This window comes from Protopterus annectens, chromosome 1.part0 (genome assembly GCF_019279795.1).
Source record: "Protopterus annectens isolate FY-2018-M chromosome 1.part0, PAN1.0, whole genome shotgun sequence".
Lineage (NCBI taxonomy): Eukaryota > Metazoa > Chordata > Ceratodontiformes > Protopteridae > Protopterus > Protopterus annectens.
This window is the reverse complement of record NC_056725.1, coordinates 367,968,510-367,984,334: the sequence shown is the minus strand read 5'-3', so window position 1 is coordinate 367,984,334 and position 15,825 is coordinate 367,968,510. Positions and strand designations below refer to the sequence as shown.

Below are 15,825 nucleotides of genomic sequence, written 5' to 3'. Positions count from 1 at the left end.
GCCCTATCAGAGGTAAAGTCATGTAGGTGGGCAGGAAGATATAATTCCAGTTAACGTCATGAACTCGGGGGGGAGGAGGTTATGAAGGAACAACTTACCAGGTCTATGAATGTTAGAAACTTCCAGCTTCCCCCATAGGTTTGGTGAGCTGGCATGTCAATGGCCTTGTAATTGCAAAGCACTGAAAAGTAGGAGAGGAGGATTGCCAGCCTCAGGATCTGTGATGGTATAAGCGCCATGTTTCTCCTCCTTGCACTTTGTGCCGTTTAGGATGCCTGGTTTCTCAGCAACGCTGTTCCTGCCTGGGAACTTGATGCAGCAGGAGGAGGGGAGGGGTTACTATGCAAACGGAAGTGCTGTTGAGACTGAGGGTAGCAGTTAGTAGCTGTCAGTGCACATGTCTTCTATCCAACCTGGTGTGTCTAATATATGGCTGTCACTCAGAGTAAGAGAGAGAGAGAGATAGAGAGAGAGAGAGAGAGAGAGCATCCAAGTAGGGGATATCTGTTTGTTCTGTCATCTACTATTTAGCATGCCACACTCAAGAATGAAGCAAGCAAAGAAAGCAACCACTCAGAAGAGATTACATTTCTATTTTTGTGCTGTCAAACCTTTTATTATGTTATTATGCCAGACATTAAAATAGAAAGAAGATTTTGTGTGTTCTTCTCCTGGAACACATTATTCTTAAGACTTGAGTTCTGAATGGTAGCTTTTAAATACTCTTTTTCTGTATAAAAATAGCAGTTTATTTTTAGAGCATTGACCCAAAGATCTGTATTTGCCCTACAATTATACAGATTCACTAGCATTTCCTGTTAGAGGGATACTTTTTTATGCCCATCCCCCATTAGTTATTTCCCCTGTGTAATGAGTCAAGAAATGTAGTGCACGTTACTGGGGCTTGCAGCCATTCCACACTCTCTTAAAGGGGCAGAGGTGCAAATTATACACTTAAAAAATATGATACCATATCTACTTAAAGTTTATTCAAGGACAGTACTATAATGGTAATTATACAATGATTGGCCATTAACATTCAAAAATAAATATATAAACAAAAAACACTTGAACCATGCTGAAATCACTGAAGTCAATACAAATTTATTCTTATTGCAAATTTAACAAGCAGTAAACTTTCACCATACACGGCTTCCTCAGACAAATCTAGCAAAAACATGAAGTGCATTAAGTTTAATACTCTTTTAAAGGTCACATAACTAAAAAAAATCATATGACTAAAAAAATCACATGACTAAAGCATGTCACATGACTAAAAAATATCACATGACTAAAAATGAAGTGTTTCAAGATAAAATTTGTTATTTACATATTATCTCAACCAGATTGCAACCAACTCACAGTTGAAATATTGACATGTCCTTCGGGCGCCACCGAAATTATTAATGTTTTTTTGGTCAGAAATTATTTATTACACTATTTATTTTCATTATAAACCTTTATAAACCTGTCTTGCTAATATATGTGTGTGGCATTTCTCTGATAATGAGAAAGATGCCAACAGGGGAGAAATAATTCCATCGGCAATGTACGACAGACATATAAATGGACCCCAAATGAAGAAACAAAGCAGTGGCAAACAGCCAAAATAGGGGCAGATTTAGAATATTTAGTTTTGCAAACTTCGAACACATGTAGAACAGGATTTCTGTTCCCATTTATTGTGTGAAGGAAATGAAGTCTGACTGAAAAAGTGTACACTTTTAGTTTCTGATGACAAGGATGGAATCCAAACTATATGATACAGTAAATGACAGGCACTACAATTGACTTTCAGCCCTGCTAGACTAACCCAAAAATCTCCGAGCATTGCAGTCAGTCAGCAATGTCATGCGTTTGTGCTTCATACCATTTCAAATCTGGTTGCGATAATACGTAAGTACCAAAATTTTTTATAAAATAAGATTAAAAAACATATAAACTTTCTTTCGGCTTTTCCCCGGTTAGGCATCGCCACAGCGGAACTCAGATCCAATAATGATTGTCAGGAGATTTTTATGGTGCCGAGTTGCCAGCCGGACACCCAACCTTAAAAGAAGGCACACCCATTCATGCATGCACCTACCTGCATGACTTTACACGTCATTTGGCCATGGGGAGGACATGCAGACTCCACACAGAAGGTGCTCCAGCCAAAAATCGAATGGGAGAACATCTTGCTGTGAGGTAACAATGCTAACTGTTGCACCATCGCGGCCCAAGATTAAAAAACATATAATTATCTAAAATCATAAAAATCTAGAATCATGAAACATCATAAAATTCAAACTTTCATGTGGATGTCATTCAGTAAAGGCAAATGTACCCATTTAGCTCAGGGGTAAAGGGGCTACAAAGTCAGCCGCAAAGTTGTGTATACAAGAAAAGACAAACAACTATAAAAAAAAAAAAAAAAAAAAAAAAGAAATCAAAAATGTACCTGACTCTTCTTGTACACAAAACATCGCTGCTGACACATTAACTTACGAACACCTTCCTCATCCATAGCAACTCAATGCAGGCAGATTATTTTCTGGTTTATCACAAAATCTAATTTCCAGCAAAATGGCTCCTATTCAGCAAGCTGCAATTAAAATACCTTTTCATACAAAGATGAAAACCACCAGATACATTACAAGGAAGACTTTACACACACGCTCCCTAGCCTCTAGGGAATTCAGTCCCAGAAATACACAATCACTTCAAAAACAGGAACGTGGCTTCAATACATCAACTGAACCCAGGCACAGCAGTTAGCCCATCAAACTCCTACCAAAATTTGCATCATACCACTGTTCAGTCAAGAAAAACATGATGCACTTGCTCCAAACTATTTAAAAGCACTGAAATTCTAGAAGCCATCTTATTTGTCCACAAGCAACGAAATATTCAAATGCCTGAAAAGAAACATTCTCACCAGTATCAATCACATCACCACAACAGCAGTAAAATAAGGGAAGCAAACCAGCAACCACTATAAAACATCAGAGAACCCAAAAATATCTGCAAAATATGTACTAAAACCTTTAAAAACTATATTTACTTATATAATTCTCTTTTTATATCTCTTTAAAAATTAAAAAAAAATGTATTAAATTAAAACAAAAATACAGTAAATAAACTTGAGCAATAGTCTGGAGCTATTTTTTTTTCTCAGAAAAAGCAGAAGAATACAAACTAAAACAGAGACCTAAATAATAACAACAAAAACACAACACAAGACAAACATTACACCATTGTATAATAGCAATAAACCATGGCTGGTTGTGGGTAATGCTGGATTTACCCACAGTTGTCTTTGTTTGGTGACCTGGACTTCATTTTCATGACCAAACCATGCCAATCATGGGTAAATCCAGGATTACCCACAGTGAGTCACTGGTTATTGCTATAACATTTTGCAACATTGTCATACATCCGAATCTATGGAACTGTGTTTTAAAATACCTACTGAAAAATATAAAATACTTATTATTCAATTCCATGCCAAAGTAAATTTATAAAATGCAGCATTATTACATTATTGGAATTGACCTGTGTTATATTCATTGCTAAATGATTAGTTTGAAAGGGACTTTAGGACCATCATCTTCTCACAACTTGTATCAAAACATTTTACAAGATATGTATTCATTATTCTATTATGCAGATTCATTCGGTTGGTATATCTGAGCATGGCTGCATCTGTTTTATTGTTGTTATTATTATTATTATTATTATTATTATTATTATTATTATTACGCTTTTCTCACTAGCACATTTTGTTGAATATTTTGGAAAGGAAATTATAGCATGTGCATCCAACAGGAGTGATTGCAATCTATAAAACAAATATAACAAATTAGATCAGATTAGAAGACAATATACAGTTATCCCTGTTGTTGGTGAGATCCTGTTATTGTTTCATACTTTATAATGGATGTCCTTATCTACTGTATGAAATGGTGCTGCTGACTCCTTAACTGATTGCTATCAGTAAGCAAATATATTATTGGAAATTAAATTTGCATTGTTTAAAGCTGTATCTGAAGTTAGAAACTGTGCCAATTACAGGAGCCAAGATTGCCTAACACATTACCTTCTAAGCTTATTAGTGACATTGAAGAGGAATCTTTACCAAATACATAGTCTCATGGTCACTACAACAATTCTTATCAGCAATACGCTTTATGCTTTTCAAGTGAGAATTTAAACCTAATTTCAAATGGACTGATATTCACTTAAATAACCACATCCTCTCCCCCGCCCAACATGGATTTAGGCCAGGACATAGTACCACCACTGCCCTCATATCCTTCATGGACACTGTCAACTGAGCCCGTACCGCTGGTAAAATCATGCCTTCACTATTTGTTGATCTTTCTAAAGCTTTGGATGCTATAACCCACTCTCTCCTTCTAACAAACCTCTCTGACATAGGTAGGTTCATGGATTCATAGGTAGGTAGGTACTATGCTATCTGCCCAAAGGCATTTATAAGCCTAGCCAGAATGTGTTGGCTTTCGCTGCCCCCTTAAATTAGTTCCCTGTGCCTCTGTCCAGCAGAGCCACTGAAGTGATCCCCGGGATAAACTTTCGGTTTCCCATCCACTCGTCAAGGTTTCTCTTGAAGAGTGTTAGCGGGGAGCTCTGCCTAATGTAGATTGGAATCTTGTTCCATGGGAAGTCTCTGTGACAGGAATCTATCCCTCCAGCATGTCCTATTTGTTGTTGTGGTGAGGTTTAGATCCCTATAGCGTGTGGCTTGAGGGGATAAGCTTTTCTTTAGGTGGAGCATGTCGATCAGTTCTAGGTTGGACATGGCCTTGTATGTCAGGCAGAGATCACCTCTGAGTAGGCGGTATGCAACCGAGTACAGCTGGAGTTTCTTCAGTCGAGCTGCATAGGGCATCTGTTTGAGGCCAGTGATCCTCTTGGTGAGGTACTTCTGTGGTCTTTCCAACCACTTTGGCAATGTGATTATTAAAGGAGAGTTTACTATCTACTTGGGTCCCCAGATCCCTTATTACGTCTTCTGTATTTAGGGGACTACCACCTATGTGGTTGTTTGTGGGTATTTTTTTTTCCAAAGGGGATGACTATGCACTTTTTGGCATTTAGCTTGAGGCCATGATTTTGACACCAGGTGTACATCTCAGTGAGACCCTTTTGGAGGATTCTGTGTCAGCCGAAGAGTCAATTATAGCCCCTAGTTTGCAGTCATCTGCGAACTTGGTCAGCCATAGTCCTCCTGTGCTGCCTGTATCTCTGAGAAGTATATGCCGAACAGGAGTGGTCCTAGGACTGAGCCCTGGGGAACGCCACTTGTAACCGGTTTAGAGTCAGACCTAGCTCCTGCAACTCTTACTATGTGGGTTCTGTCAATGAGCCAGTTGGCAACCCATCTTGTGATGTAGGGGTTTATATTCAGGCTGGTGAGTTTGTCTATAATACTAGAATGGGGAATGGTGTCAAAGGCCTTTGCAAGGTCTAGGTAGGCTGTGTGTACCACCTTTTTCTCATCTATAGCCTTGGTAACTGTCTCAAAGAAATCCACCAGGTTTAGGAGGCATGATCTGCCCTTAACAAAGCCGAACTGGGTAGGGTTTAGTGTTTGGAGGTTCCCAATGTCTCTGTTAATGAGTTCCATGATGATGTGCTCCATAGCCTTGCAGACCAAGCTATTCAGGCTTATAGGGCAATAGTTCCTAGGGTCTGTTGTGGCTCCACCTATGTGGAGTGGAATAACTGTTGCTGTGCACCACTCTATGAGTATGTAACCTGTGGAGAGGCTGAGTTTGAACAGTGTGTTTAAGTGAGGGGTTAGTTCATCTTTGAGCTTGTGTAGGATGCAGCCTGGGACTCCATCCGGTCCCATTGATGCTGTGTTTTTGGCTTTGGAGAAGGCTGTTTTAACCTGAGTGTCTGTGATTTCAGGAGCTCTACATTCTTCTGGTATGGTTATGGGCCATTTTGGGGATATGAGGGGGATGAAGTTTGCGCTGAAATGGTCTGCCAGGATGTTGGCAATATCAGTCAGTTCAGTGTATTTTGTACTATTCTGCACTAACTCCAAGCAGATCTGAGCATTGCCACTTAGATTCTTGACATAGCTAAAGAATGCCTCGTGGCTATCTTTGGAGTCCTTGGCAATTTTTCTTTCAAAACTTGCCTTAGATGATTTTATGAGGGATTGTAGTTTCTTGCTGATACTGATCAGGGATGTCTTCTCTTCTTGGGATTTTACACTTTTCTGTACTAGTTTCCTCCTTCTATTGTACAGCTTGTTTATGGCAGGATTCCACCAGCCTGGTTTCCTTTTCTTGGAGGAGTGAGTCTTGGTTTTGCTTGGGATAGCATGATCCATGCATTCTTGTAGGTGCCCGTAGAATGCATTAGTAAAGGATTTTGCAGCTTGGACAATGTTATTCTTTAGCATGGGGGCTTTGAAACTTTCCACCTTGGTCTTAAGTAATGTGAAGTTTGCTTTTGAAAAGTTTTTCACTGTGGTTTCCTGTTCCAAGGGTGGGGGCAGAATGTGGATATCCAAAGTGATTTGTTTATAGTCAGATCTAACCAGTGAGGGGTTGACCTCCAGTGTGGAGCACCCGTCGCCCATGTTGGTGATGGCCAGGTCCAATATGTTGTCACCTCTGGTGGGAGTGTTGACCAGTTGATCCAGGACGTTTGAGTTTATAAATTCTAGGAAATGTTGGGCAAGGGAGTTAGTACTTGAGTAGTTCTCCCAATTAATGTTTGGCTAATTGAAATCACCCAATATTAGGGTGTTTGGTAGGACCTTTATATTTCCCAGTGTTTCCAGAAATGCGGAATGGGGGTCCTGGGTCATGGTGGGTAATCTGTAGCAAGATACAATTTGAATTACAGTTTTGCCCATTGTTAGTTGTACGTGGATGATCTCTGAAGCATCGTGCTGTGCCACTAACCTGGAGGTTTGGGTATCCTTGATGAATATGGATACGCCCCCGACTTTTGTATTTTGGTCTGGGTTCTGTGGCCGAAATGTATGGTATGAGTTGTAGCCTGGTGTTGCTGGGGTGCTCTCTGGAGCCTTAAACCAGGTTTCTGTTACTGCACATATATCGATATTTTCCATACTGAAGAGTGCCTCGAGTGCGTGCATTTTGAGGTTTAGACTTCTGGCATTGAGTAGCATCACCTTCAGTTTTTTGTTACTTGTGCTATTTATGGTGGTGGGTTTGTCTTTTGAGCCTTGCCTAAAAAATGCACTATGGGGGTGGCAAGAGCCTTGGCAAGTATTCGAAAGCCTAAGGGTGACAGGTGCAAGCCATCTCTAGCGAAGCAGCGTGGCTTGTCGAGCATGTCATCCCAGATGGACAGACACTGAATCCCTTTTGAATGACACCAGAAACTTAGCCAATTGTTGAAATTGATAATTTTTTTCTTTATACTGTGGTATCATTCTTGGTGAGGGCAGGATGCTACTCAGGGTCAGGGTCATACTGGCCTGGGCTACAAGATCAGAGAGCTCTTCCATGTCTCTTTTCATGTAGTCCAGGGAGGTACGGCTCAGGTCATTCACACCAACATGGACAATGACAGAATCGTATTTGTACTTGTTCTGGAGTGACCTGAGTGCTTGTGTTATGTGGGAGATCCTGGCACCTGATAAGCAGTTAACAGTAACCTTGTCCTTATTCAGCCTAGTGAGTGGGACGTCAGTGTGCCTGACTATTGAGTCAACTATTACTAGTATGTTGGGTATGTTATTGGGGGGGTGGAGGTTGCTTGGATGTCTGCTTTGGAGGTCTCTGTTGCTTTTGCAGATTTTTATTTAGAGCCTCCGAGTATGTTTTCGTGTATTTATGTGTGTTTTTTGCCGGTGCTGGTTTAATGGGTCTATGTGAGACTGGTGGTGTGATGCAAGTATGTCCCTTCTCCTCTTGACTGTCTGATTCAGCCTTGGGTTGAGAGAGCTTAGCCTCCAGTTTGGCTATATAATTGTATCGCTCACATGTGTTAGCGTTTGGTGGTAGGAGGAGAAGGTTGTCTGTGTACATGAGGCAGTTGTAACATTGCCTCAAAATGCCCAGATTCACCAGTTGGACTGGAGAGTATGCCTAAAACTGCCCTTTGGGCATGCCTGGATAGGTACAGTGAACTGTTTTACTGAATGGCTGGTAAGGTTGAATAGAGAGCCTTGTCCTTCTGTACAGTATAGGAACGTCTAGTGCTAGGGTTTATAAGTGCTTGCTATGAGTTTTGAGCAAGTGCTGGGCTGAGAAATGAATGGCTTGAGTGCTTAAGTTAAAAGTTTGTCTAGTTCCAAGGTAAAAATTGAAAAGAAGACTTTGTGGAGCCGGGAATAGTTATACCCTAGCTAACCGGCGCTGCCTGACGTGCAAAACCGGGCAAATGCGGTATTTATAGCAGGGAAATGAAAGAGATAGAAATTAGCCCAAAATGGCCAATAAACTACTAATTTCACGGCTGAAACCACTCCTCCAGGGACAGATAGGCTGCTCAAAGCTCCCCTCTCTCACAGGTGAACAGAGAAACGTCCTTCTATCCAGCTAAGGTATGGGCAAATACAGAGATTTGTAACACAGCCCTGAATTCAGCACTTAACCTGAAACTGGACTATACTAGCTTAGAAAGGCGGGAGACAAGTATATTTTTTTTCAAAAAATAAAGCAGATAAATAAAAAAAACCTTTTTAAATGCACAGAAAAGGATACTTATTGTTATACATCTCAGATCAGAGTTGTAGTCAATGCCATTAGTAATAAAGTAGGAAGAAACACAAATACAGTAAAAGCAGATGAATAGAATGCAATTTTTTATATATATAAAACAATAGAAAACAAACAACTGATTTAAACAAGTTACTCAATTAACCAGAAAAAAGCTCAAAACTGAGCCCTGCTCCAGCAGTCTTCAAACAGACAAGTTCTAACTGCACACTCCTGCTGCTAGGGTGCAGGGGAACCTTCTCCAAAAAAAGATGGCCTGAGTCAGTGCTCAAGTTATACAAACAAAGCTAGATTCAGCAGGCCTGAATCTGGTCTATGCTGCAGCAATAAGGTGCACCATTTTCAGAAAAAAAAAAAACAGTTCAAATAAGCAAGCACAATAAGCCTGTGACCAGAAATTCCCAGCTCAGAAGGGCAGAATCCAGCCTCCCACAAGAGTGCAGACCACACCTCTTAATGTAAAAAAACTGGCCCAAAGCCCAAGTGCTTAAACCAGAACTAATACACTTTAGAACAGACACTAAACCTTCAATCAGCAACTCCCAAATCAGAAGGATGTAAGCTTCCTGTCCTGCCACAACAGTGCAGACCACAAACCTTCCTAATGTGAAACAACTGGTCTTTACCTCACTTCAAACTCTAAATTGGTTCATTAATTACCTCACTAACAGGCAACAATCAACTAAATGGCAAAACTCTTTCTCCCTTTTCCTAAACACCACCACTAGTGTTCCTCAAGGCTACATTTTAGGCCCACTTCTGTTTAGCATATATATATCAATAACTTCCACACCACAATCTCTCAAGTCTCAGTCATCCAGTACACAGATGACTCCACTATCATCTGCACTGCAAACAACTCAGAATTACACCAGCTCACCCAAAATGCCCTCACCTCCACTGAAATCTGGATGTCTAATAATCGTCTTGCCCTGAACCCCAACAAAACCAAACTAGTAATCTTTGTCCTCAAAAAGTCCACACCCCTACAAAAAAAGAACTTCACCATTCAATCCATAAATGGTAACACCATTGACACTGTACCTAGCACAAAACTCCTAGGTGTCATCATTGACAAAAAACTCACATTCGACCTGCACATCCAGTCCAATGTCAAAAAGATACATCAAAAGCTTGGCATTCTCTACCTACACAAACATCTACTCAGTGCATCATCCTGACTTTCCCTTGCCTCTTCTTTTCTATTAGCCTGTCTTTTATACAGTGCCCCCCTCCTCACCAACATTCAGTCCTCTCTAAAATCCAAACTAGACTCATGCTACAACAAAATTGCTAAGTTTGTAACTAATGCCTCCTACTCAACCCACCACTGCTTATCATTACGCTACCTAAAATGGCTTGAACTCCCCAACTATCTCACCTTTATCCAACTAACCACAGCTCACAAACTCATTCATAATCCATCTATGTCCCCTGCTCTATCTTCTATACTTACTTTATACCATCCTAACAGACCACTCCAATCCAACAACCAACTGCTTGTAAATGTAGAAAAACCCAAACTTTTGGCTAGCCAGATGCTTTACTCCTTTACCATCGCAAAACTTTGCATCGCCCTCCCCCCAACACTTAGACCCACCCCTCAGTAGCCCTCTTCAAGACATCTCTGAAACAACACCTCTCCTCATATTGGCTGTGCACATGTGCTAACACCACATCTCATATAACCTAACTTCAACCATCACAACTATTCTCACCCCCACTCTACTACTCTGGCATCCTCCTTTCATATCCACCTGTCTTTGTACTTACTCCACCTCTCCAGCCTGTCCACTTCCCTCTTCTACTAACCCTCATTGTCCTACCATTGATCCCTCCTGTCTACTTCCTTCTCTTCCTAACCCTTATAGACCTACCATTGAACCAGGCGAGACATTCAGGGACTCTCACAGCCTACCTTAAGATCATACCACCACTTATATCTGCAACAATATCCACCGACTTTGCTGATTCCTGCACAGGACTCATATAGCCTATCGCTTAGCTATTACACCTTCTAGTACCTAGTCTCTAATTAATTCCTATATCTGCTTTGCACCCACTGCATAAAGTGTCCTATATACATTTTGCTAGGTGAAAACTACTCATATGGAATGTTGTCATGTATATACTCTTTATTGCTTGTATAATATCTTTGATTTGTGAATGATTACTTACGTACTGTTTTTTTTTCACCCGTTGTATAAGCTGCCAATAATATGTAATAAATGTCTTTATTAATATAAATTCTGTATTCTATGTGAAATGTCTTATATGTGGAGCTTTTCTCCCCGGCACTCCACTGGCCCAGCTGGACAATCCTGGTAAACAAATACAAACAAATAAATAAATAATTAAATATAAATAAATAGATAAATAAATATTTTCTTGAGAAATATGACAATAGTTTCCCACCTAACCATCACTCAGTCTTTACAAGGATTTGTAAATATTTCTGTGGCCTATTTAAATAAGGAGTATCTAACCAGGAAGGGTGTGGTCAGGCCACGTATGATACAGTGTACACTTAACAAATATATTTATTTCAACGAAAATGAACCAAACTTAGTAACAAAACCAAATACCACTGGCAAAACCAAAAGACGGACAGCCCAATCTGTGTTTTTAACGTTTTTGTTCTTTTTAATGCAAATGAACTTCTTCAGAAATGCACCCAAAACTGATTCACGACTTAAATACAAATTCAAAAAGGTCCCATGTGATAAACGACCAATGAAATGATATTCTCCTTGTTATCTAATGAATAATACAAAAACAATACCACAATGAATAAATCCATAATAAATTAATACTATCATATAACTAAATGTACTTATAAAATGTTATATTACATTAAAAACACAGATTGGGCTGTCCGTCTTTTGGTTTCGCCAGTGGTATTTGGTTTTGTTACTAAATATATTTATTTATTTGATGCAGTAGCACATACTAGAAGATGAATAAAAATAAATAAATAATAAAAAAGCACTGACAGATTAGTAATTACATATTTTGCTAAACTGTATACTTTTTCTTTTAAAATGCCTGGTTGGCTATGTGTGTGTGTACATTTTTTTTTTTTTTTGTATTTTTTTAAATTTAAAAGTTTACATGAGCCAAAAATGTTTTTCCGTGCATACATACCAGTGTGTTGATAACAGCATTTTTAATGTTTGAACATTAACTTTGAACATTAACATTATGCCATTCAACAATGAGCATTTTTGTTCATTTCACGTATATATATATATATATATATATATATATATATATATATATATATATATATATATATATATATATATATATATATATATATATATATATATTTATGTTTATAAGTATGTATATACACATATACATATATTCTTTACTTATGCTGTCACTTTAGGACTTCTTTTCAGGAAAGGTATACAGCCCGGTTGTTAGTGGCTGTCCGCAATATAGGGCAAATGTGATATACTTCACTGCATCTCTCCTAGAGAATCATAAAATTGTGCACAAAAGAAGAGAAACATTAGAAAGGATGAAGGTAAACTGCAGAAGGTATCGTGATGATGCAGCCAAGAGAAATAAAAACAAAATTACGCACATGATGTGGAAGAATTCAACCTGGATGCTGGTGTCATATTGTGAAGGGCTAAAACAAGAATTTAAGCCACATCTGCAAATATTCCACACTACATGAATGCACCTTTAAAGGACTAATATAGGCTTTGCCATTGGATCATGACTCAGGAACTCATTTTACAACTGCTAATACAATTTTGTATATCTGTAAAAGTTTGTTTAGGGCATATGCTAGGGAATAATTGTAACGAGCATGCTCATTATTGTCATCTTCATCTTCATCGTCCTCATGATTACTTTCTTTTTGCTGTATTTCTCATCGATTTTTATTGTTAAAACTTTTTAAGGACTTTATACTTGTTTACATAAATGAAATTCAGAGTTAATAACTGTGTATACATTTAGTTCACTACTTTTTATTTATATCATACGTTCTTTTTTATGTCTATATTATGGTATATTTGCTGTTGCCATTTGGCCGAGTTCATGACTGAAAAAGGTCTAGTGTTTCGGATCAGTTCATTTACCTGGTTAACAAAGGAAATAAATAAATAAAAAAACTGACTATGAGCACGCCAGCCAAGGTTAGAGAAGCTGAATGGGGAAGGAGGAATGGAGCAACTGATGCTGACTCAGCCACTCATATGAGGGTGGCTGTTTGGTCTTCTGTAATGATGAGACTGTAGGAGAGTGGGTGTACTGCATTCCACACACAGGCTGGAGACATTCATTTGACTCAGGCACACTACATAAGTCCAACAACATTACACGGCCATATGTGCAGCAGTGCTCATGTGCAAGAAGGAGGGAAGAAGGCATAGCAGTCCCCTCCATATGTGGGTATCCATGTTAGCTGCCAAGAGAAAAGTTGGAGAGGTTAAGGCTCTACAAAAAAAAATAGAGCTTTCCATTGATCACGACTGCTCAACTACCACATCCCCAGCCTGAGCAACTGCATGTGGTTACCACTGAATTATTTACCTCCAGAAGGAGTAGGATCCTTTGCATGAGGTAATATGGCATATAAGTCAAGGCAGAGTAGTCAAGTTAGACAGGATCAGTGGTATAGTATATTGAGATTTATATAACTTTACGTATTATAGTATTCATAGAGGAAATACATGTCATGGCGATTGGTCACATATCCAAGTTCTCTGAGACTTTAAATAGCATCACTATTAACATTAAAATGTTACATGGTACAGGCCCAACTCGGTGGTACAGATCGACCCAGACACTCACTATGACCCAGACAACTTACATTCTACAATGTATGTATTAGTAGCGTGTGGTAAGAAATGATGGGAGTAGCAACCCTCAATGGTTCACCCAGAGTTGTAGATGGCTCATCTCGTACCTGATGCATGTCCGCAATCTGGCCCCTGGCCCTCTCAACTCTTCACTTGAAGAGGAAAGGAAATAAAAGACTTCTACTTTTAGAGTAAACAGGAACTACACTTCCTGATCTCATCCTATAACATTTTGTGTCTGGGATGGCTGCCACTGTCATTCCACACTTGCTATGCTACCCATCATGGATACAGGGATTTGCATAAGAATGAAATGCTTATTCCTAGAGACATGGGCTTGGCACTACCAAATCACTGAAGGTAGAACTGCTATCATGTGGGTGGAAGCATGCAGATGCATGGAGGGATGGCAACCCCCACAGTGACTTGGGTGCTCATGTTGACCATCAAGAGAGGAGTTAGGCCCTCACAGAAGATGCCGTCATTTTCTGGGATGCTACCAAGGACTAAAAAAACACCTTTGTGGCTGCTTTGACAACTGCTAATACAATGTATTAGAATTCTCCAGCAAAAGAGAACAAAACATCTGAATCTGTTAATGGGAGTCTTGATGGTTGGCAAGTAAGGAAAAAGGATACAGAAAAAGTGCAACATGGTATCAGAAATAAAAACGTTTATTCATTTTTTAAGTTACATTTGGTAATTATGATGGCAGAAATAAAAGAAGAAAAAGAAAAACATTCAGGTTTCATAACATAAATATCTTATAGTAATGTATGAATGCTGAGATAAAATTAAAAAGTGAGAGAGGTTGATTGACACGAGCTAGGTGATCTAAGAGGGGGAGACATGGAGAAGAGGAGTTACAAAGTTTGATACTGTGGCTGTTACAATGGTTAAGGTTATAATCTCATGCATACATGGTACAAGGTTTGAGTCTGACCCCTAACTATTCGCTAGGGTTGTAATAGTCTACAGACTGATAGCTTAGTATTTACTAACAGGGGGGGGTGACCTATTAGTGAAGAAGGAGAAAAGGGAAGCTGTATAAGATATGTTTAGGGACTTACACTGAGACCAGTAAGAAGAGCAATTAAGTCACCAGGTCAGAGGTGATACACTGGGAGGGCTAGGTTTAATGTTATTAGATGGAAGCATGACACGGAAGTACTTATGTGATATCCAGAGCTGTAGGAAGGCTGGCCTCCCCCATGTGTCAACCTGGCAGAAATGACAACCCGCAAGGAAAAATCAATTATTATCAATCAATCAATTACTTATTTCTGCTTTGGTGTTTGAAGCACTTGCATTTTTTTATTATGCTGATAACCTGCATTTATCAATACAGCATCTACGGCTGATTTTTCTTGCCCTATAATATTCTCATTAAAGACAATGATCCCAACCAACAGTTGAAAATTCAGAGGACCTACTGGAGGAATGGACTGACAGAAAGACACACACTCAACATGAGTGCAGTAAAGTCTGTGCCATGTCCTATTAGGAAATTGAGTGAGGTGACTATTGAAAGGGGACAGCTAGATAAACACTGACAATGATTCTGTCAGTTCTGAATAAAGATGAATTGTTGACAAAAGTGAAGAAATATGCGAGATGAAAAGGCAGAGGTTCAATCAGTGGAGACCCAAGAAAAGCATTAATGTCAATTGTTCATTTGTAACCTGCTCATTTATTCTTTAATGTACATTCTGTTTTTCATGCAGACTGCCCATCCATCCTGTGCCTTTTTGTTTAATTTCTCAACAACTGAAGTGTGTTTCCTGGCATTATTTTTTGTCTCCTCGGTGTTCTATGCATTCACCACTCCACACTCAAAAAAGAAACTTTATCTTGATTTGCCTGTTTTGGACATATCATACCTTACATTGTTTGCTTCACTTTAGGTAGTGTCTGAACCATAAAGCTACTGGATATAAATTCTTGATATGTAGTTCTTTAGAAGATGATACATTTCCTTTTGTTCTTGTCTGCTCTGCTGAAATGCTGAAGATTTACCTGTCAAAATAAACCCTTTGAAAAGTTTGTTTTCACCTTTTTTTCTGGTTGCAGTTTGACAGATACAATTTTTTTCTTGGTGTGATGGATAATCTGTAATTCATTCTTGTATGCACTTTGTCCGACACATGCATTATCCAGACTGCTATCATCAAGTATGCTTAACAACTGATACAGTCTGGGAATTTGATATGTAATAACTATAAGTTAGCTGCTTGCTTAACATTTTTAGCAGGGAAAAGGAGCAACATATGTCCTGCCTGGGTATACATAAA

At 39.1% G+C, this 15,825-nt stretch overlaps 1 protein-coding gene across 1 annotated transcript in view; it reads right to left on the bottom strand.

Moving 5' to 3' along the window:
* The window catches only part of AIG1 (androgen induced 1), a 1,942,198-nt gene extending 1,941,787 nt beyond the window's left edge, over positions 1-411 (bottom strand). The window contains exon 1 of the mRNA XM_044060096.1: positions 99-411. Within this exon, the coding sequence (XP_043916031.1) occupies positions 99-239 (141 nt within the window). The 5' untranslated portion in view covers positions 240-411. The remainder of the gene's footprint in view (positions 1-98) is intronic.
* Positions 412-15,825: the final 15,414 nt, after the last annotated feature.